The sequence below is a fragment of the Ornithorhynchus anatinus genome, chromosome 19 (genome assembly GCF_004115215.2).
Source record: "Ornithorhynchus anatinus isolate Pmale09 chromosome 19, mOrnAna1.pri.v4, whole genome shotgun sequence".
In the NCBI taxonomy this organism is placed as follows: domain Eukaryota; kingdom Metazoa; phylum Chordata; class Mammalia; order Monotremata; family Ornithorhynchidae; genus Ornithorhynchus; species Ornithorhynchus anatinus.
Window position 1 is genome coordinate 3,123,630 of NC_041746.1, and position 20,619 is coordinate 3,144,248.

The window sequence follows — 20,619 nt, forward strand, 5'->3', positions numbered from 1 at the left end:
TACTTGGGTGTTTACTGTGTGCAAAACGCTGTATTAAGCGCTTGGGAGAGTAGAGAATGACAATATAACAGTCACGTTCCCTGCCCACATCTGTAGCAACTTTAGACTTTGAAAGATGATGACCACTTCCTAATAAAGTAACGTATCAACCTTGGTCTTACCCTTTAACTTCAAGTCTTCTAATACCTTTGAATCAGCAGTTAGCACATCGCTCACTAATTTGATCTCAATGTCTCGGGCAGCCAGCTGGAACAGTTTTTCCAAGAGACGCCGACCCTAGGAAGAAAATTAAGACCCAGAGGTGACCAGTCCACTAGACCCCATGCTCTCTCACAGATGAAAATCAAGACCATTTTACAATTAGATTTCAAACTGCCTCCAGCTTACGATGATATCGGTAAAAAATTACCGACAAGATTAATAGCGACAGGCACTCACTAGGTGCCGGACCGTCTGCTAAGCACTTGAGGAAAGGCAAGATCATCGATCGGCCGTACTTACTGAGCGCTTACTGTGTGCAGAGCACCGTACTAAGCGTTTGGGGGAGTACAACAGAGCAGTAGACGGACACGTTCCCCGCCCGCAACGAGCGTTACAGACTTCTGTCTACACGTAGGATTTACGGACGAAAAGCTATTTAACGGGCAACTGAGAAAGTGGCGAATGGCTTTTCTTCTCTGGCCGAGAGCAACGATTTAATTTGCCTACCCCCTCTCCTCCGGGAAGCCGCCATGATGAAAAGGCAGTCTGCTTTCCTGATCGGGTCCTATTTATCAGTCTGCTATTTGCAATCTCCATTTAAGGATCTGCTGGGCTCGGCTGCATCAGAAACAAATGACGACGACGTATCTGCCTCTCTCTCTCTCTCTCTCTCACACACACACACGCGCACACAGGGAAGAGGCTTCTTAATGTATTCATGGAGTGAGAGCTGTGAATTTTGACGCCATCTTCTGCTACCATCCAGCTTTGGGAATGAAAGTGTTCGGGGCTGAAATGTCTTCCAGAACTTTCAGTTACATTTGCAGGAAGAATAGAGATGTGAAAACTTTCCTTCCCATTTTTGTATGGGGGGGAAATCACTGGACTGTTGTCTTCCAACTTAGATTGCGACTTAAATTGCGAGTCTTATGTGGCACAGGGATTGTGTGTCTAATCTTCTTATCTGGAATATTCCCCCACTCTTAGTACAGTGCTTGGCACATAGCTAGCTCTTAACAAATACCATAACAACAATTATTGTTATTTTCATTTTTTAAGTGCTTACTATGTGCCAGGCCTCGTACTAAGCACCGGTGTAGATACAAGCTAATCACTGTGGACCCAGTCCACGTCCCACGCGGGGCTCACAGTCTTATTCCCCATTTTACGGAGGAGGGAACCGAGGCCCAGAGAAGTGAAGTGACTTGCTCAAGGTCACCCAGCAGACAAGTGGCGGAGCCGGGATGTGGTCCAGGTCCACGGAACCATTGTTCTGAGGATTACACAAATAATCTGGCACCATTGCTTTAAGGTTTGGGTGTAGAAATCAAATTAACATCCCAAATGCCAAGGGAAAGGTTGGGTCTACATGTTCCCGGGTACAATTTCTGGTTGTCAGAATTGTCCGTGCGAGTTTGCATCAGACGGAATTCGCGTGCCCAGCAAGTTGTGAGAAAAGTGGGGGCCAGAGGGGTTAAGTGACACCCCCAGGGTCACCAATGATAGAGCTGGGCATCAAATCTGATTCCTATTCCTGTGCTATTTCCACTAGATCTTACTGTCGCCCTTTCTGGGAGGGTTACAGTCTGATGATGGAGCTAAAACTCGCACTCCATCAACAGAGAAAGCTGTAGATGCCCAAATCCGCTCAATTCTACAGTCTCAGAACTGCAGAGGATGGAGCAGGGCAAGGAAGTGCCGGAAACAGGAAGGGAGAGAGACGCCAAACCATCCGACAGGCAATGACTCTCCCTACGTCAAAGCCTTATTGAAGGCCCATCTCCTCCAAGAGGCCTTCCCTGACTAACCCCTCCTTTCCCCTCTCCCGTTCCCTTCTGCGTCGCCCTGACTTGCTCCCTTTCTTCATCCCCCGCTCTCAGCCCCACGGCACTTATGTCTATATCTCTAAATTATTTATTTCTATTAACGCCTATCTTCCCCTCTGGACTGTAAGCTCGCAGTGGGCAGGGAATGTGTCTGCGATATTGCTATGTTGCATTTAGTACGGCGCTCTGCACATAGTAAGCGCTCAGTAAATACGGTTGACTGAATAAATGAATGAATAATTGAAGAACAAAAGCCTGGAATAATAATAATGGCATTTGTTGAGCGCTTACTATATGCAAAACACTGTTCTAAGCGCTGGGGGGCGGGGAATACGAGGTGATCAGGTTGTCCCACGTGGGGCTCACGGTCTCAATCCTCATTTTACAGATGAGGTAACTGAGGCACAGAGAAGTGAGTGACTTGCCCAAGGTCACACAGCTGACAAGTGGCAGAGCCGGGATTAGAACCCACGACCTCTGACTCCCGAGCCCGGGCTCCTGCCACCGAGCCACGCCGCTTCTCTGGAACAGTCGGGGCAGCCCAGAATGCACCTTACCTGACGCGCCAGTGGGTAACTGCTGTTGAGATTAAAATGGGAGGAGACAATGTCGACAGACTTCTTGGCCATGTTGAGCAAATTCCACCAGCCTTGGAAGAGCGGGAGATGGAACAGGGCACTTTCTGAATAATTAAGGCCTTCGGGAATGTTTTCCACCAGCGTGATCCTTGGATGAGATTTTTCAAGAGAAGACATTTTGAGAATGCGGTAAAAGGTAGGGCTTCAGGAGATGAATAATCATGGTACTAGGTAAGCGCTTACTATGTGCCAAGCCCTGTTCTGAGAGCTGGGGTAGGTACACGTTAAGCAGGTTGGACACAGTCCCTGTCCCACGTGGGGCTCACACAGTTAATCCTTATTTTACAGAAGAGGAAACCGAGCACCGGAGAAGCTAAGGTCACACGGCGGATAAGTGGCAGAGCCGGGATTAGAACCCAGGTCCCGCTGACTCCCGGACCCGTAGTCTCCACTAGGCTGTGCGGTTGTCTGCTAGTTTACCAAACCTCTCACAGGTCAATCCTTTGTCCAAAAAGTGACTTGAACCAGTTAGATCGTTCACTTCTCGAGGACAGGGACGGCGTGTCTCTTACCTCAAATTCCCGGAGCGCTTACTGGGTGCGGAGCACTGTACTGAGAGCTTGGTGAGTATAACGGCCGTAATAGACACGATCTCTGCCCTCAAGGAGCTCGAGGTCTGGCCGGGGAGGCAGGCACTCAAAGAAGGTACAGTCAAGAAGAAATACCGGAGTATTTCAGGTACGAGGTACTAGATACTACGGAGAAGCAGCGTGACTTAGTGGGAAGAGCCCGGGCTTGGGAGTCAGAGGTCGTGGGTTCTAATCCCGGCTCCGCCACCTGTCTGCTGTGCAGCCTTGGGCAAGCCACTTAACTTCTCTGAGCCTCAGTTACCTCATCTGTAAAATGGGGATGAAGACTGGGAGCCCCAAGTGGGCCAACCTGCTCACCCTCTATCTACCTCAGTGCTTAGAACAGTGCTTGGCACATAGTAAGTGCTTAACAAACACCATAATGATTATTTTTAGGTTGTGAGTACTTAAGTACTAAAGAACTGTGAAAATTTAACGTGGGAGTTGGAAGAAAACGTGGGGAGAGACTTAACACTTGGATCTGAGCCCTTCATTCACCACACTCTCGGCCCACAGCACTTACGCCCAGACCCATAATCGATTTTAATGTCCGTGTCGCCGTCTAGACTGTGAGCTCACTGGGAGCAGGGAACGCATCTACCAACTCTGTTGCATTATAATCTCCCGAGCGCTCAGTACAGCGACCCGCCCAGAGTAAGCACTCAGTAAATATGATTGATCGATTGAACGAGAGTCTAAATTAATCGGAGAAAGCCTCCTGGAGACGTAATTTCAGAAGGGCTCTGTTGTAAGCTGAGAACAGTGCTCTGGCTAAACAGGTGATGCTTGGAAATAGGATGGATCGACGAATTGATTATTCGGCTGGCCGGCTCAGGAGTCAGCAGAAAGCAGAACTGACCCGTTGGGAACAATTTTCTCCGTAACAACCGAGCGATAGCACACTGGACCCAAGGGCAAGGACGATCGTATTCTTTAGTACCGGCTGCCCGACCAGAGAGGCATATTGACCTCACACTAAACCAAAGATTAAAAAAAAAAAAAAGCTACCGAATAAAGTTCTGATTTCCCTCAAGAACTCCTGACCAGCTGAGGCTAGGGATGTGTTCGTCTCTTCCAATGTGGCGGGTGAAATATAGGGTTTGTAAAGCCGCTCTGATTAGGTCCTGACTGAAAAACAAAAATGAACAGAAAAGGTTGATCTCTCCCAGGAAACCTAGCTGGATTGCTTCTCCCTCGTTTCTGGGCAGGAAGTGGAATTTGGCATCAATTTTTGATAACGAGATCACATTCAGCTTCCCAGAGGAAATAAAAGGCAGTGAAGAGATTCGTTTGGTGGGGTGAGCTACCCCCAGGGAAGGCACAGTTGAGTTCAATCATTTATTTATTCCTTTCCGGGTGATTTAAAGTACCACAGTGGTGGATACCCTGGATCTGTGACCTTTGGGCCGTTGGTATTCACTCCACCCTCGGCTCCACAGCACTTATGTCCGCGTCCGTTATTTCTTGATTTATATGAATGTCCGTCTCACCCTCTAGACCGTGAGCTCGCTGCGGGCAGGGAATGTGCCTATCAAGTCTGTGGGTATCGAACTCTCCCAAGTGCTTAATACAGTGCTCTGCACACTGTGTCTATAAATAACACCGATTGATTGATTGATTGATCCGAATGGAAAGTGCGTGGTCTAGTGGAAAAACAAATCCAGGCTTGGGAATCAGAAGACCTGGGTTCTAATCCCCGCTCCACCACTGACCCGGGACAAGTCATTTATCTATCCTCCCTGGGCCTCAGTTTCCTCTATAAGATGATAAAGATAACTGTTCCCTCCCTTTTTAAAAAAAAATGGTATTTGTTAAGCGCTTACTAAGTGCCAGGCACTGTACTAAGTGTTGGGGTACGTACGAGCTAATCAGGTTGGACACAGTGCCTGTCCCACGTGAGGCTCACAGTCTTAATTCCCATTTTACAGATGAGGGAACTGAGGCACAGAGAAGTGAAGCGACTTCTTAGACTGTGAACCCCATGTGGCAGAGGGGCTGAGGGTTATGGAATTCTCCCTTCCCACTAACCCCTGTCTTCCCTTAAGATGGACCATCCACTTCAGTGGTCCTTCCCATTTGGTGGTATGGCAAAGTAACACTGAATCCCTAATCCCACTAGGAGAAGGAAGGATGCAGAAAGTATCTGACTCGTATCCTTTCAATGAAGCATCTACCCCAGTGCATTTGTACAGCGCCTGGCATGCAGTAAGTGCTCAAAAAATACCATAAAAAATAGGAAGCTGGCTGAAAATTGGACTTGGATCCACCAGAGAATGCAGTCGAGAGCGATCTTTCTCGGCAATTTTTGTGAGTGGGTCTCTGGAATAAATGCAGTACCAGGGAGAAGAGTAATGATAATTATGGTGTGCATTTACTGTGTGTCACGCCCGGACTATCTGCTGAGGTAGATACAAGATAATCAGGGCCCACATAGGGCTTACAGTCTAAGTTGGAGGGAGTAGGAGGGAGAACTTACAAAAGTCTTAATTACTTGGTTATTAGATAATCATCATGGCATTTACTGAGCGCTTACTATGTGCCAAGCACTGTACTAAGTGCTGGGGTAGATATAAGATAATCAGGTGAGAAGTAGTCCCCATCCCACACGGGGCTCACAGAAGTAGAAGGAAAACCTGGAATTTAATCCCCCTTTTGCAGCTGAGGAAGCTGCAAAAAAGACTTGCGCAAGGCCCCACGGCAGGCAAGTGGCGGAGCTGAGATCAGAACCCAGGTCCTCTGATTCCCAAACTCGTAGACTTTCCACTAGGCCGTGCTGCTTCTGAGGCAAATTTAAAGATCACGCCTACCAACTCTATTGCATCCACCGAGTATTTAGCGCAGTGCTCTGCGTCAAAGAAAACGCTCAGCAAACACTGTTGATTGACTGTCGGATGGATGGATGGATGGATTAAAAGGTAAGATGAAGGACGAACTGGGCATTCTCCTGCCAAGAAAAGGCTGGGTAGAATAAATCATACAAGGTGTTACTGATAGTCTTCAAAATCGGTTTGAGCTAAGCATTTTCTTCAAAATTTGCAGCACTTACGAACGCTTTCCTGAATATATGGAAATGTGTGCTTGGTATTTTTTTTTTTTTTTAAGAATTAGGATAATTCCAACAACAAACACAAAGTGCCAGAGGAGAGAGGAGAGCGAGCAAGAGGAAGTAAAGAGCACACAGAGTGCAGGGGCAGAAGCTGACTAGCAAATATTTACAAATACGTCAGTAAACGAATCATTTGCCATTATCTAAAATCTGCTTGACTCGGCTTCAGTCTCAGAACAGCAACACTCCGACAGCATTAGGGGTGAACTCTCAGATGGCTGTATAGAGAAAGAGAGCAAGCCAAAGGAGAAATAACTAAAAGCCCCCACGATGACTAAAAGATAAAAACAGACGAGAATGTTCCCGACTGAAGACACTTTATACGGAAGTTTGGCTTCTTTTGGGAGCAAGTGGGCTAAATCTAAAATGAGATCCTCATAAATGTACGTCTCCCTAAATATAGCAGGGGAGAGACAATTCTGGTGATATCACGGGCTTACTACGTGCTCGGGGCGCTGGGGTTAGGATCACCGGATTGGACGGTCCCTGGCCCAGATGGGGCTGCTGATCTCTGAGTAAGGAGAGCAGGGATTTTATTCCTATTTAACAGGACGGGAAACCGAGAGCCAAAGAGGTTAAGTGATTTGCCCAAGGTCTCGCTCCAAGACAGCGGCGGAGCTGCAACTAGAATCTAAGTCTTCCGATCCCCAGATTCGTGTTCTTTCCACCGGGCAATTTCTTCAATCTCTCAGAATTTGAACAGAGGGGACCGTAGCCTTCTCATCCAGATCTCAGGGTTACTGTCTACTTAGGAACCATGACACAGTTGAGAAATCTAGGTTTCAAATAAAACAGGCAGGAGAGGAAACTTTTGCAGACTGCTAAATAATTTAGGTTGAAGCAGTAATTTCAGGACTCTAGCAGAATCTGTCATTAGAGACCATACTGTGAATGGAATAAGAAATACAGTCACAGCGCAAACATTACTGGAAGTGGATGAACTGGATTTGGACAAAATCATTAAAATACGTCAAGAGGCTGGATGGAATTCATTATGAATATGCAGTTTCTGGAAAATAACATCCAAGTGGTTGTGTTGCAGATAACCAGATCTGGGAGTAGGAGAGCAAATCAAAAAATCTGATAGTACGAGGAGAACGGAAATGATATCAAATAAATTAAAAAAACAGTAGGAGTCGCCAATCTGCATTTGTAAAACTTTGGCAGCTTGTTAAGGGCTGAGAACGTGCCTTCCAATTCCGTTGCTTTGTACTCTCCCAAGCACTTATTGCAGTGCTCTGCACACAGTAAGTACTCAACAAATACCATTGATGATGATGATGATCTACTGCACCAGCAGGGTCAGACGAACAAATACGTAGAATACACAGAGGAGCAGCAGAGCCTGATGGAAAGAGCATAAGCCCGGGAGTCAGAGGCCCTGGGTTCTAATCCAGGGCTCCATCACCTCTCTGCCGTATGGCCTCGGGTAAACCACTTAACTTCTCTGTCCCTCAGTCACCTCACTTGTAAAATGGAGATACAGATTGTGAGTTCTATGTGGAAATGGGACTGTGTCCCACCTGACTATCTTGCATCTAACCCAGCGCTTAGTACAGTGACTGGCACGTAAGCACTTAAAATATAGCACTAAAAAATACTTCAAAGTAGTTTACGTTACATAAACGCCCGTCAACCTCCGACCCCATTTGGAAACGGAACCCTCCGAGAACAAATATACTGAATGCAAGATCCCAACAGTCTCTTGGATGAGGTGAGAAACTATTTACATAACGGGAAAAGTGAAGATCGACCGACTGACGTTATTCATTTTTCACCGACAGAGCGTGTCTCTTGGGAAAGAGAGGTTGGTGGTGAGATTTTGTAGACTGAGGGATTTCTTTATGTTTGCTGCTCTAAAAGGTTCACGACACAATTAAATTTAGTACTCGTGCTAGGGGATGGAAAGCAAGGGGAAAAAAAATAACCCGACGGGAGGATATCACATTTTAGGAAAGGAAGTCATTGGCCAAAACAGGTGCCTTAGTTAGGGACAAGGCTTCATGGGGTGGATCAAAAAACAAACTTCAAGTCTGGAGGCGGTTTGAAAATATGGTGCTTGTAATAAAAACGGTAACAATAATAACTCTGACATCTGTTAAGCACTTACTACGTGCCCGGCACTATACCGAGCACCGGAGTGATGCAAGCAAATCGGGTGGGACCCAGTGCCCGACCCACACGGGGCTTACATTCTTCACCCTCATTTTAGAGATGAGGTAACGGAGGTCCAGAGGAGTGAAGTTACTTGCCCAAGGTCACCCAGCAGACAATGGCGGAGCCTGGCTTAGAACCCATGACCTTCTAACCCCCAGGCCCGGGCCCTCCCCACCACTCCATGTCGGTGAGCAGGCCCGCGTCAGCTCTCCGACCAATCCAGAGAATGGAAAAATCCCCCATTCCTAAATTTGGAAAGGCGGCTGATATGAGCGTCCAGGGATGGAGAGTCTCCAAGCTGTCAACTCCAACCTGGTGATGTGTGTGTTGGCCCTCTGTGCTTCCCTTGCAAAGCGGGAGGGGTAAATTTTCACACTCTTCGGAATATGGCAGAACCAACCTCAATATGTTTCATCCATAAAAAGAAGTCTCTAAAAATAGGGCACGTTTGAAACTGCAAGTCGTTGAAAGGCAAAGGCGAGAACAATTGCTTTGCGATTCTCACGGCGGTGGGGCCGCGATCAATCGGTGGTATTTACTGAGCGCTTACTATGTGTGCAGAGCCCTGTACTAAGCGCTTGGGAAAGTACAACACAACAGAATTAGCAGACGGTTTCGGCCCTCGACGAGCTTAGGACTAGCGGGGGCCGGAATCGGGGTGCAGAGGGCTGCGGGGGCGGAAAAGATTTGGACTTTAGACCAGTCAATTTATCCCAGCATGTTGATCCTGGATTCTCTAGATCTTTTGACTCTTGCGGTTCCTTCGAAATTCTTTTTACCTCCTGAGCTGAATGAAGAAAAACTGAATTTCTTCCATTTTAGGTGGATCCTCTGACAGTCCCATGCCTGTGCGAACACAGACACACACACAAATACACAGAGTCCAAGATGTACGCAGGGTAGGTGTTAAGCTCCATTTGGCAGATGAGGAAAGGGAGGCTCAGAGAGGTTAAATGACTTACCCAAGGTCACACAAAAGTTCAGTGGCAGAGCAAGGAGTAGGGTCTCAGTCTCTGCTCTTTCCACTAGACCATCCTGCCTGCATCCTACTAGAGATCTGCCCGGGCTTCAGGAAAAAAAGCAACCAGGGGCGACAGGGAATGCTAATGTGAAAAAATAAAGGTGAGGAGCTTAAAGTCTTACTTTCGGGAGTCAATTTCTGTGACGGCTAGTGATCCCTAAAGACTCTTCCTCTGAAAACATCCTGAGCATTAAACGGTATTGCAACGAAAAGCCAAATGCTTCCTTGACTGAAAGCTCCTTTTATGCGGGGAACATGTCCACTAAACTCTGTCGTAGTATGCTCTCCCAATATAACGGGCACATTCCCTGCCCGCGACGAGCTTAGTACAGTGCTCTGCACACAGTAAGCGCTCAGTAAATACCATTGTTTGATTTCCCCCACTTCTGTCCATTTAGCACTTCCAAGACTCCCTAGGACTCAGCTAATCATCCCAACGCCCCCTTCCATAGTCCACGCAAGCGCATCTCTAAACTCTGTTGCTTTCCAGCGTGGGTTAGTGGAAAGAGCACAGGCTCGGGAGTCAGAGGACGTGGGTTCTAATCCCGGCTCCGCCACTTGTCTGCTGTGTGAGCTTGGGCAAGCCACTTCACTTCTCTGTGCCTCAGTGACCTCATCTGGAAAATGGGGATTGAGACTGTGAGCCCCACGTGAGACAACCTGATTGCCGAGTATCTCCCCCAGCGTTTAGAACAGTGCCTGGCACAGAGTCAGCGCTTAACAAATGCCATCATTATTATTATTTCCCTTTCCTGTAATTTCTTTTAGTGCTCGTCTCCCTCGGTAGACGGGAATCTCCTCAAGAGCAGGGATCATGTCTTAGCTCCTTTATCGAACTCCACTCTCCCAAGCGCTTAGTACAGCGTTCTGCACACCGAAATGCTCAAATACCATTGGTGGTTGATTTCTTACTCTACTGGACTCTACCGAGGGCTTGGACAGTGCTCTGCACTAAATACCCAGCTAACTGACGATCCCAAGAGGGCAATACAAGAAATCCCACATCGCATTTCTGTCATTCCAGCAGCAGCGTAGCTTGACGGGGCTGGAGGATAACAAAAGCTAAAAGGGAAGCGAGGGAGGAAGACGGGGCAGGGAATCCCAGGTGAGAGGAACAAGAAGAAAAAGGAATGCGTCTGTTTATCGTTACATCGTACTCTCCCAAGTGCTTAGTACAGGGCTTGGTACACAGTAAACACTCAGTAAATACAACTGAAAAGTCAGAATAGGGGAAAAGCGTCAAAAAGATCTCAAACCCTCCCCTTTCTTATGCACAATTTTCAAGATTGTCCTTGACTACTTCTCTGTAAAACACATATGTTTTGAATTATGAAAAAGCTGAGATTAACCCACTATTTCCTATTGCCTCGATCACTTATACAACGTGGGCTTTCTCCAAAAAGCAATTTCAGACGTGGTGCGTGATTTTACTGAAATTTAACAGAACGGACCGATTTCGTGTAGAAAGACATCAGTGGCCAATGGCACGGCCGGTGATTGGCAAGTTTGAATGTCGATATCTCCAGGGAAGGATAAGAAACACCCGAAGGGCCATAATTGACCCTCCGTGCCTGTCCAGGAAAAGCTAAATTACAAAAAATAAGCCCAGCTGTGCCTTTGGGAATGCCTGTCTCCAGTTTACAGCGTTGCAAAACTGCGTGGGAATCGATCAATTGCATCTACTGAGCAGTTACCAGGGTGCAAAGCACTGTACTAAGTGCATGGGAGGGTACAACACAACAATCTAACAGTCACATTCCCTGCCCACATTGAGCTTACAGTCCAGAGGAAAAAACCCAAAGATTTTAATAAATACGATTGAATGAATATCTCTCATTTATTTATTTATTTATTTATACTAATGTCTGTCTCCCCCTCTAGGCGATAAGCTTGCTGTGGGCAGTGAACGTAACTGTTTCCTGCTTCATTGTACTCTCCCAAGCACTTAGTACAGTGCTCTGCACACAGTAGGCGCTCAATAAATTAGACTGTAACCCTCGATTAGACCGTAAGCCCGTCAAAGGGCAGGGACTGTCTCTATCTGTTACCGATTTGTACATTCCATGCGCTTAGTACGGTGCTCTGCACATAGTAAGCGCTCAATAAATACTATCGAATGAATAAATATGATTAACTGACTGGAGCCAGTCTCACTGGCCACCATTTTGAGCCAATGCCCCTTCTCCTGTTGCTCAAGACTCGGCCTCTGCCGGCATCTCCCTGGCTTTTCGTGCCCTCATCCCCCGCCGCCCCCCCGCAGATCCCGCCAAAAGAGAATTTCTGTTTGTTACCTCTTACCGACAGTTATTTTCGCAGTTCTTCTCTGAGAGCCCATCCTCATCCTCTCCCATGATATCCACTGCCGAAAAGATCAACGCCACCAGGATGGCAAAGCAACAGACCAGCGCGAAGATCACGATGCACTTTTGCTGGGACTGAAAGAGATCAAAGACGTCAAGGGAAGTAAAGCTGCCAATAAGCGCTAAGGACAGTAATGGACAATAGTAAGTCCTTAAATACCATCATGATTAATAATTATAATTTCCACTATATTGTAAGTTCCCTGAGGGCTGGGATCACATCTCCCAATTCTCTTCTTTTAGACCTTCCCAAGCACTTGGTATAAAGTACTCCATACAGCGGTGAGAAGCACTGTGGCCAGTCGGAAAGAGCACGGGCCTGGGGGTCAGAGGACCTGTGTTCTAATTCTGACTGCTATTGATGCCTGACTACTTGTTCCGTTTTGTGTCTCCCCCTTTTAGACGGTGAGCCCGCTGTTGGGTAGGGACTCTCTCTGTTGCCCAATTGTACTTTCCAAGCCCTTAATACAATGCTCCGCACAGAGTAAGCGCTCAAGAAATACGGCTGAACGAATGAACGAACTCCACCACTTGTCCGCTGTGTATGACCTCGGGTGAATCACTTCACTGCTCCGTGCCTCCGTTTCCTCAACTGTAAAATGAGGATTCAGTACCTTTTCTCTGTCTTACTTGGACTGTGAGCCTCATGTGGGACAGGCACTGTGTCCAACCTGATTAACTTGTATCTACCCCAGCGGTTAGAACGGTGCTCGACAGATAGTAAGTGCTTAACTAATAGTATAAGAATCAATCAATTATATTTATTGAGCGCTTAGTATGTGCAGAGCTGAAGTAACGCTTGGGAGAGTACAATGTTACAGAGTTGGTGGACATATTCCCTGCCCACAACAAGCTTACAATCTACAGAGGGGGGCGGACACAAATATGAATAAATTACAGAGAAGTCACTTAACTACTCCGCACTTCAGTTCCCTCTTCTGTAAAATGGGAATTAAAACGGGGAGCCCCACACGGGACCCGGACTGTATCCCACTTGATTAACTTGTGTCTACCCCTGTGCTTAGTATAGTGCCGGGCACATAGTAAGCACTTATCAAATGCCATAAAAAAAACCAGAGACCACTGATCGATCGACTCCCTTCTTCTGGCTCCCAATTGGACAACTTTTCAAAACTGGCTAGAAATGACTTTGGAATTTATGACTTTCTGTCCTTTCAGTCCTGCCAGCTCAGAACTTGTCTCCGGCTGAAGACGCGCAAGGCCAAACCAATTCTTCAGGGTGGCCTTCGGGTTTACACGCGATGTGTCAGATACTGTTAAATAATTCACACCGCAGTGCTGGGCTTTTCAAAGCAGTTCCCTGTGCTCCCCCCCAGTCTCAGCCACCCCGAAGCGATCATTGCAAAATCCACGGCTTCCCATTAAAAATGAATCACAGCTAGGATGAATACTTGAAATCTGCTCCCCAAACAACTTTAGGCCCTTGCTCTGATTTCTTCTTTCTCCGCCGTCCCCATAGGGGTGACTCGACAACTTAATACCTCTTAAGGTTCGAGTCCCACTGGAGACAGGGACCGTTTCCAACCTGATTCTCTTCTACCTACCCCAGAGCTCAGTACAGTGCTCGACACATAGTTAGCGCTTAGTAAACACCACGGTTACCACGATTACGATGGGAGCCGTGTTGCCAAGTGGAAAGAGCTTGGGATGTGGGAGGCTGGAGACCCTTCTAGTTCCAGCTCTGTGGGTGGCCTTCTGTGTGACCTTGGATAAATCCCTTAACATCCCTGGGCCTCAGTTTCCTCATCTATAACACGGGAACGACAATGTTTGCCTCTCAGGAGAATGGTGAGGATTAACGCGGTGATAAATGGGAAAGAAAAATACAAATACCTCACAAGTTCAACTCTGTTATTGTTCTCGTTATTACTATTCTATTTCTTCAGAATTCAACAAGGAGAGTGATCTCAGATCAGTTATGCCAGGCCAACAGATTGCCTAGAGAACTTGATCCTAGGAATGTCCAAGCCTCAGGGTGCTAAAAGACTGTAATTGGTGCTAAGTCGTGTCCAAAATCCTTCCCTCTGAATTAGTCAATCAATCTATCAGTCATATTTACTGAGCACTTACTGTGGGCAGGGCATGTACTAAGCGCTTGGGAGAGCACAATATAAAAGAGCTGCTAGACATGTTCTCTGCCCAGAACGAGCTTCCGGTCTCGATGGGGAGACGGAGCAATCGTCGAAGCTTTTCTTAGTACTGGACCGATCCAGATTAATGGATCCGTCCACACAGAACACTTTCTAGTAGACTGTAAACCTCTCAGAGGTAGGCACTGTTCTAGGCACTGTACTGAGCGCTGGGGTGGATACAGTCATTCATTCAATAGTATTTATTGAGCGCTTACTATGTGCAGAGCACTGTACTAAGCGCTTGGAATGAACAAGTCGGCAACAGATAGAGATAGAGATACAATCGGGTTGGATACAATCCCTGTCCCATATGGGGCTCACGGTCTTAATCCTCATTTTACAGATGAAGTAACTGAGGCACCGAGAAGTGAAGTGCCTTGCCCGAGGTCACCCAGCAGCCAAGTGGCAGAGCCGGGATTAGAGCCCAGGTCCTTCTGACTCCCAGGTCTGTGCTCTATCCGCTGGGCCACGGGGGAAGGTGCTCAGATTTGAACTAGCGAAATTCAAGTTCTTCAAAGAGCAATTAATTCTCTTTCTTTTTCCTTCAAACATGATAGGGTGGGAGAAATCACTCTGCAGGTCAATCTTTAAAGCTAATGAATGAGAATGACTCTCAAATCACTCCATGGAAACAGCACTAACGCAGCACAGGGCACTCGAGCTGTTTCTCATCAGCGGCTATTATTTTCCTTTTTCACCGGGAATAAAAATATCCTCCTCCAGTGAAAGCAAAAGAGCCCATTAAAGCCGACGAAGCCCCTGGCTGCGAAGGGATCCTTCGTTCATTTTCCACCCCCTAACACTCTTTCAGACGATTCAAAAAGATCAATTTTAACCACCACCACTCCAGACGTGGTTTTCGACTGAACCGAGGTGGGGTAAAATTTTTGCAGGAAAATTTAAAGCAATGATTAAAATCGAAAAGTTTGATGAGTTCAATGAACTGAGTGAAAATTAATCCTGGTCCCTGCTCTTTCTCCACCCCGAATCTCCTCCCCCACGATGCCCAAATCCTGCAAGATCACTGAAAACACGTCTCCTCCAAAGGGCTTCCCTGACTGAGTCCTCCTTTCTTCTTCTCCCTCCTCTCCCTTTTGGATCGTCCTGACCGGCTCCCTTCACTCATCTCCCCCTCCCAGCCCCAAAGCTCTTATGCATGGCTGGAATTCATTTATTTCTATTAACGCCCGTCTCCCCCTCTAGATTGTAAGCTCATTATGGGCAGGGAATCAAGCAACCGTATTTAGGGAGCACCTACTAGGTGCAGAGACTGCACTGAGCACTTGAGAGAGTACAAGATAACAGAGCTAATAGGCACGTTTCCAATCAAAGATATAAATCGAGTGCTTACTGGGTGCGGAGCACTGTACTAAGCACTTGGGAGAGTACGGTGTAACAGACTTGGCAGACAGGTTTCCAGTCAAAGGTCCATATTGAGCGCTGACTGTGTGTGGAGCACTGTACTAGACGTTTGGGAGAGCTCACCACAACAGAATTGGCAGACACTTTCCCTGCCCACAACAAGCTTACCTTTAAGAAGGGAAGACAGGCCTGAATATAAATGATTTTGAGATACGAGCATAAAAGTCCCGTGGGGCTGAGAGGAGGGGGTGAGTACCGAATGCCCGAAGGTCTCAGATCCAAGCGCACAAGGTGCCAGGACAAGTTGCCCATCCCCTGCCCCGCTGCCTTGGCTACCTTCGACGCCCTGCGCAGTTTTCTCTGCTCCCTGTTTGGGTCGTGACTTTCTCAAAGCCTCGGCTCTAAGAGAGCCTTTAAAATGTCTGGAAGACGGTCACCGTCCGGAGCCGCCAACGAGCTTGCGGCTGACCTCGGGAGGGCAAACTCGGAGAGATTCACAGCCTCACTCTCCCCTCCCCAATCCCCAGAGCCGAAGGATGCAGAGGGGCGAAATTTCAAAGGCGGGGGGGGGGGGGGCTTAAAGCCAAATCCGAACGAACACCAATAGCCCCATGCACATAAGAGTAATAATAATAATTATAGTATTTCTTTAAGCGCTTACTATGTGCCGGGCACCGCAGTAAGCGCTGGGGTGGAAACAGTCCCTGTGCCACGTGGGGCTCGCAGTCTCGATCCCCATTTTCCAGATAAGGGAACTAAGGCCCAGAGAAGCGAAGTGACTTGCCCGAGGTCACACGGCAGCCGAATGGAGGAGCGGGATTAGAACCCCTGACCTCCTGACTCTCAGGCCCACTTCGCCGTGCTGTTTCTCCAATGCGCCGCTACCGTTCGGTCTCGCTCAACGCATGCATTCGTTCCTTTAGACAAACTCAGTTTCTAAGTTAACCCGGGTTCTGACACCAGCGAACTTACGTTCAGCCAGCACATGGCGAGCTCTTCCCCAAGAGACAGGCGGCGGGTACAAACCTCAGGAATCCAAAAAGCCCAGAAGCAGGGAATCCAGAGGCAGTGTGCCTACTTTATTTAAAAAGCGCCTCCCTCCGCCCCGCCTGCCTCGCTGGCTCCATTCCCCAGAGCCTTTTGGGAACTGTAGGCCTTTAGTCTTCTGGGAAACGCTGTTCCCCAGGCGAGGTTCTCCTATTTCTTCCATCTCCGCCAACCAGCGAGGTCAACGAGGAGTGAGAGTCATCCTTTTCCGCTATAGCGCTCTCCCCTCTCTTTAATTTTAATCGTATCCATTTAGGGCTTACTGCGTGTCAAGCATCGTTCTAAGCGCTGGGGTGGGTACGGGTCAATCAGGTCGGACACGGTCCCCGTGCCGCAGGGCGCTCGCCGTCTACTTAAGAGGGAGAACAGGCACTTAATACCCATTTTTACAGCTGAGGAGACCTAGGCACAGAGAAGCTAAGTGACTTGACCAAGGTCACGCAGCAACCAGGATTAGAACCCGGGTCCTCTGCCTCCCAGGCCCGTGTTCTAGCCAGTAGGCCATGCTACTATGCCCCGCTTAGTTGTGCTTTCCAGGGATCTCTTCTGTCTGCCCCGTTACCGCTCAGTCAGTCACAGCTGGGAAGGTGTCCTGCCGTGCTGTTGTTATTTAACGGTATTTGTTAAGCGCTTATTACACGCCAGGCACTGTACTAAACACGGAGATAGGTAGAAGCTAATCAGGTTGGACGCAGTCCATATCCCACATGGGGTTCGAGGTCTTAAGCCCCATTTTACAGAGAGGGAACTGAAGCACAGAAGAGCGACCTGCCCAACGTCTCACAGCAGACAAGTGGCGGGGCCGGGATCGGAACGCGGGTCCTTCTGACTCCCAGGCCCGTGCGGCGATCCAACCTCCTCCTGCTTCTCCCCCAAGGAGAGGTGTGGTCAGCGCTTAGTACAGTCCTCCGCACACAGTAAGCGCTCAACAAATACCATCGACGGACTGACCGGCTGGTGCCATTAGCCTCGCTTCTACCCATCCTTCTGCTTTCTGGGACTTCCCCCGTCTCCCGATTTCATTCATTCATCTGATCATATTTATTGAACGCTTACTGTGTGCAGAGCACCGTACTAAACGCTTGGAAAGTACAATTCAGCAATAATTTGGTGCAAAGTCGCTGAGATGCCTTGTACTGAGGCACTCCGAGGTGATTTCGATATCCAACCTCCTCCACAGTTTCCAGCTTACTTTCCCACACTGGAAGTGACCTCCTACAGGCCAGGGGTCATCTCTAGAGCACTGTACGCTCCCGAGTGCTTAGTTCGGTGCTCGACACCCAGGAGGTGCTCAGTAAATAGTGAGAAGCCGTGCTTCTCAGTGGTAGAGCACGGCCCCGGGAGTCCGTGGATCTGGGTTCTAACCCCTGGCTCCGCCACCCGTCTGCAGTGGACAAGTCATTTCACTTCCCTGGGCCTCAGTTTCCTCATCTGTAAAATGGAGATAAAGACAGTGAGCCCCAAACTGACTAGCTCGCATCTACCCCAGCGCTTAGTACAGTGCCTGGCACACAGTCGGAGCTTAACAAATTCCGTTAAAAAAATAACAACTGCACGGAACCCACTGCAATCGATCAACGGTCAATCGGCGGCATTTACTGAGCTCTTACCGTGCGCAGAGCACTTGGCTAAGCGCTTGGGAGAGGACAACACAATGATCAACAAAAAGGACACGAGCAGACCGCAAGAGTTAAGTCCGCCCATTTCCGAAGTCTGTCCGTCTCTTTCGAAACGCTACGTTCGTCTATAATTTATGATCCCAGAATAGCAGTGCATTACGTTTAATGCAGCCCTGCGTGACAGCACAGGGGATTGCTCACCGTGCCAGGAGAAGAGAAAAAAAGTCACTCCTAATTAAATATGCTCTGAGGAAAGGCAAATAGCTATTTCAGATTTCAGGATTTACCCCAACGGGGGTATAGGAAAACTAAATAGGCACTTTGGCCCTTTCCATTCGGTTCTCCTTCCTGCTCTATTAGCGACAGAGAAACTTCACCTAAGACTATCCCAAGTCCCAACTGTGGTTCTGACCCGACAACCGGAATACTGAACGCTTCGGCGGGCAGGGAGCGTGTCTTGGAATAATAATATTTGGAGTATTCGCCAAGTGCGTATTCTGGCCAAGTGCTGCGTAAAGCACCGGGATAGATTAAACAGAGTCAGATCAGACACAGTCCCTGTCCTACATGGGGTTCACGGTCTGAGGGAGAGGGAGCACAAGTATCTCATCATCATAGTTACAGAGGAGGAAACTGAGGCCCAGAGAAGTTAAGTAACTTGGCCAAGGTCACGCACAACAGGAAGGGTGGAGACGGAGTTGGAATTCAGGTCCCGCTCTTTCGACCACGCCACGTTACTTCCAGAGCGCTTGGTATTTTTTTTGTTCTTTTTAAATGATATTTGTTAAGTGCCTGCTATGCACCTAACACTGTACTAAGCACTGGGGTCGACAGGAGCTTATCAAATTGGATACTGAATAACTGAGTGTTTACCACGCGCAGCAGGGGTTGGGAGAGTACAAGAGAATTAGCAGACCATAGAGAGCACAAAGTCTCAATCAGTGGTCTACATCGGGGGCTTTACTGTGTGCGGATCACCGATCTAAGCGCTCGGAAGACTACAGTTTAACAGAAAAGGTAGAAGCGTTCCCTGCCCACAAGGAGCTTCCAGTCTAGATCGCGCGATAGCAAAGCCACACCTTTGAGAAGCTGCCTGGCTTAGCGGGTAGAGCCCGGGCCTGGGAGTCAGAAGGACTGGGTTCTAATTCCGGGATCACTACCTGTCTGTTGTGGGACGCTGACCGAGTCACTTCACTTCTCCGGGCCTCAGTCACCTCATCTGTATAACGCGATTAAGACTGCGAGCGCCACGTATGGGTAATAATAATAATGCTGGCATTTGTTGAGCGCTTACTACGTGCCGAGCACCGTTCTAAGCGCTGGGGTAGATACAGGGAAATCGGGTTGTCCCACATGAGGCTCACAGTTAATTCCCATTTTACAGATGAGGGAACTGAGGCACAGAGAAGTGAAGCGACTCGCCCACAGTCACCCAGCTGACAAGTGGCAGAGGCGGGATTCGAACTCATGACCTCTGACTCCAAAGCCCGGGCTCTTTCCACTGAGCCATGCTGCGTCTCTAGAGACTGCGTCCAACCCGATTAACTTGTATCTGCCCCGGCGCTTAGGACAGTGCTTGGCATATAGTAAGCGCTTAACAAGTACCATTATTACTGTTATTATTATTACCATCGAAATGCGGCTCAGTTCACGCTGGGGTAAAACAGCATAGTGCATGTTGAAGCCACTGCCGGTCTCCAGAAGCACGAGTGGGGAGGGTGCTCTTTTCTTAACGGTATTTGTTATGCGCTTACCATGCGCCAGGCACCGTACTAAGCGCTGGGGTAGATACAAGCTAATCGGCCTGGACACGGCCCCTCTCCCACGTGGGCCTCACAGCCTTAATCCCCATTTTACAGGTGAGGTAACTGAGGCCCCGAGAAGCTAAATGGCTTGCCCAAGGTTACACGGCAGACAAGTGGCGGAGCCGGGATCAGAACCCATGACTTCGGACTCCCAGGCCCGTACTCTATCCGCCGAGCCGCGCCGCTTCTCTGATTCCTGCCCCGAGGAGCTCACAGTCTAACCTCCACCGTTACGATTTTATAACCGTTTTACAATGTAGGCCACATAAGCCGAGGCTTTAGGGTCTACAGGGTGGATAGGAATCGGATGCCGTCCTGAGCTCCGCCAACAAAATGGTAATTCATGATTCCTGCGGCCTCAGTTTCCTCGGGTGTAAAGTGGAGGTGCCGCTGACCTCTCCCAGAGATGGTCCATAAATTCACCGTAAGATGGAGGGGGCTCTGGGGAGGGAGATGTCACCTGAGCCAAGGCAGGGATGCCAACCCGAGCGGGCAGCGGGCAGAGCCGGATTCGGCTTAACCTATCCCTGGATTTTGCCAGGTTCCGAGAGACGCCATCTGGGGCTGAAAAAGTCCCAAATGGCGGCTCTCTGGTCCGTTGGCTCTGCAAAATCCGTGTCTCCCCAACCCCCCGGCAGGGCACAGTTGCCCTCTGAACCCAAAGTTTCTTAACTCTATCTGCTCCACACGGGTAATACCCACGGAGAGAGCTTCCCACCGCACAAACCGTATAATCAGGGCAGGCGGATCGTACA

The 20,619-nt window shown here is 48.5% G+C and overlaps 1 protein-coding gene across 7 annotated transcripts in view; it reads right to left on the bottom strand.

Annotated features, from left to right (window-relative positions):
- The window catches only part of PLD5 (phospholipase D family member 5), a 70,759-nt gene that overhangs the window by 38,333 nt on the left and 11,807 nt on the right, over positions 1 to 20,619 (bottom strand). Inside the window, exons 2-4 of one of the 7 annotated variants that reach the window (XM_039914820.1) lie at positions 11,817 to 11,953; positions 2,585 to 2,753; positions 162 to 276 (exon numbers count right to left, since the gene is read on the bottom strand). In XM_039914820.1, the coding sequence (XP_039770754.1) occupies positions 162 to 276; positions 2,585 to 2,753; positions 11,817 to 11,953 (421 nt within the window). Of the gene's footprint in view, positions 1 to 161; positions 277 to 2,584; positions 2,754 to 4,242; positions 4,312 to 11,809; positions 11,954 to 20,619 lie in introns of those variants that run through there. The other 6 variants (XM_007672433.4, XM_029047564.2, XM_029047567.2 and 3 more) reach the window with 6 other exon arrangements.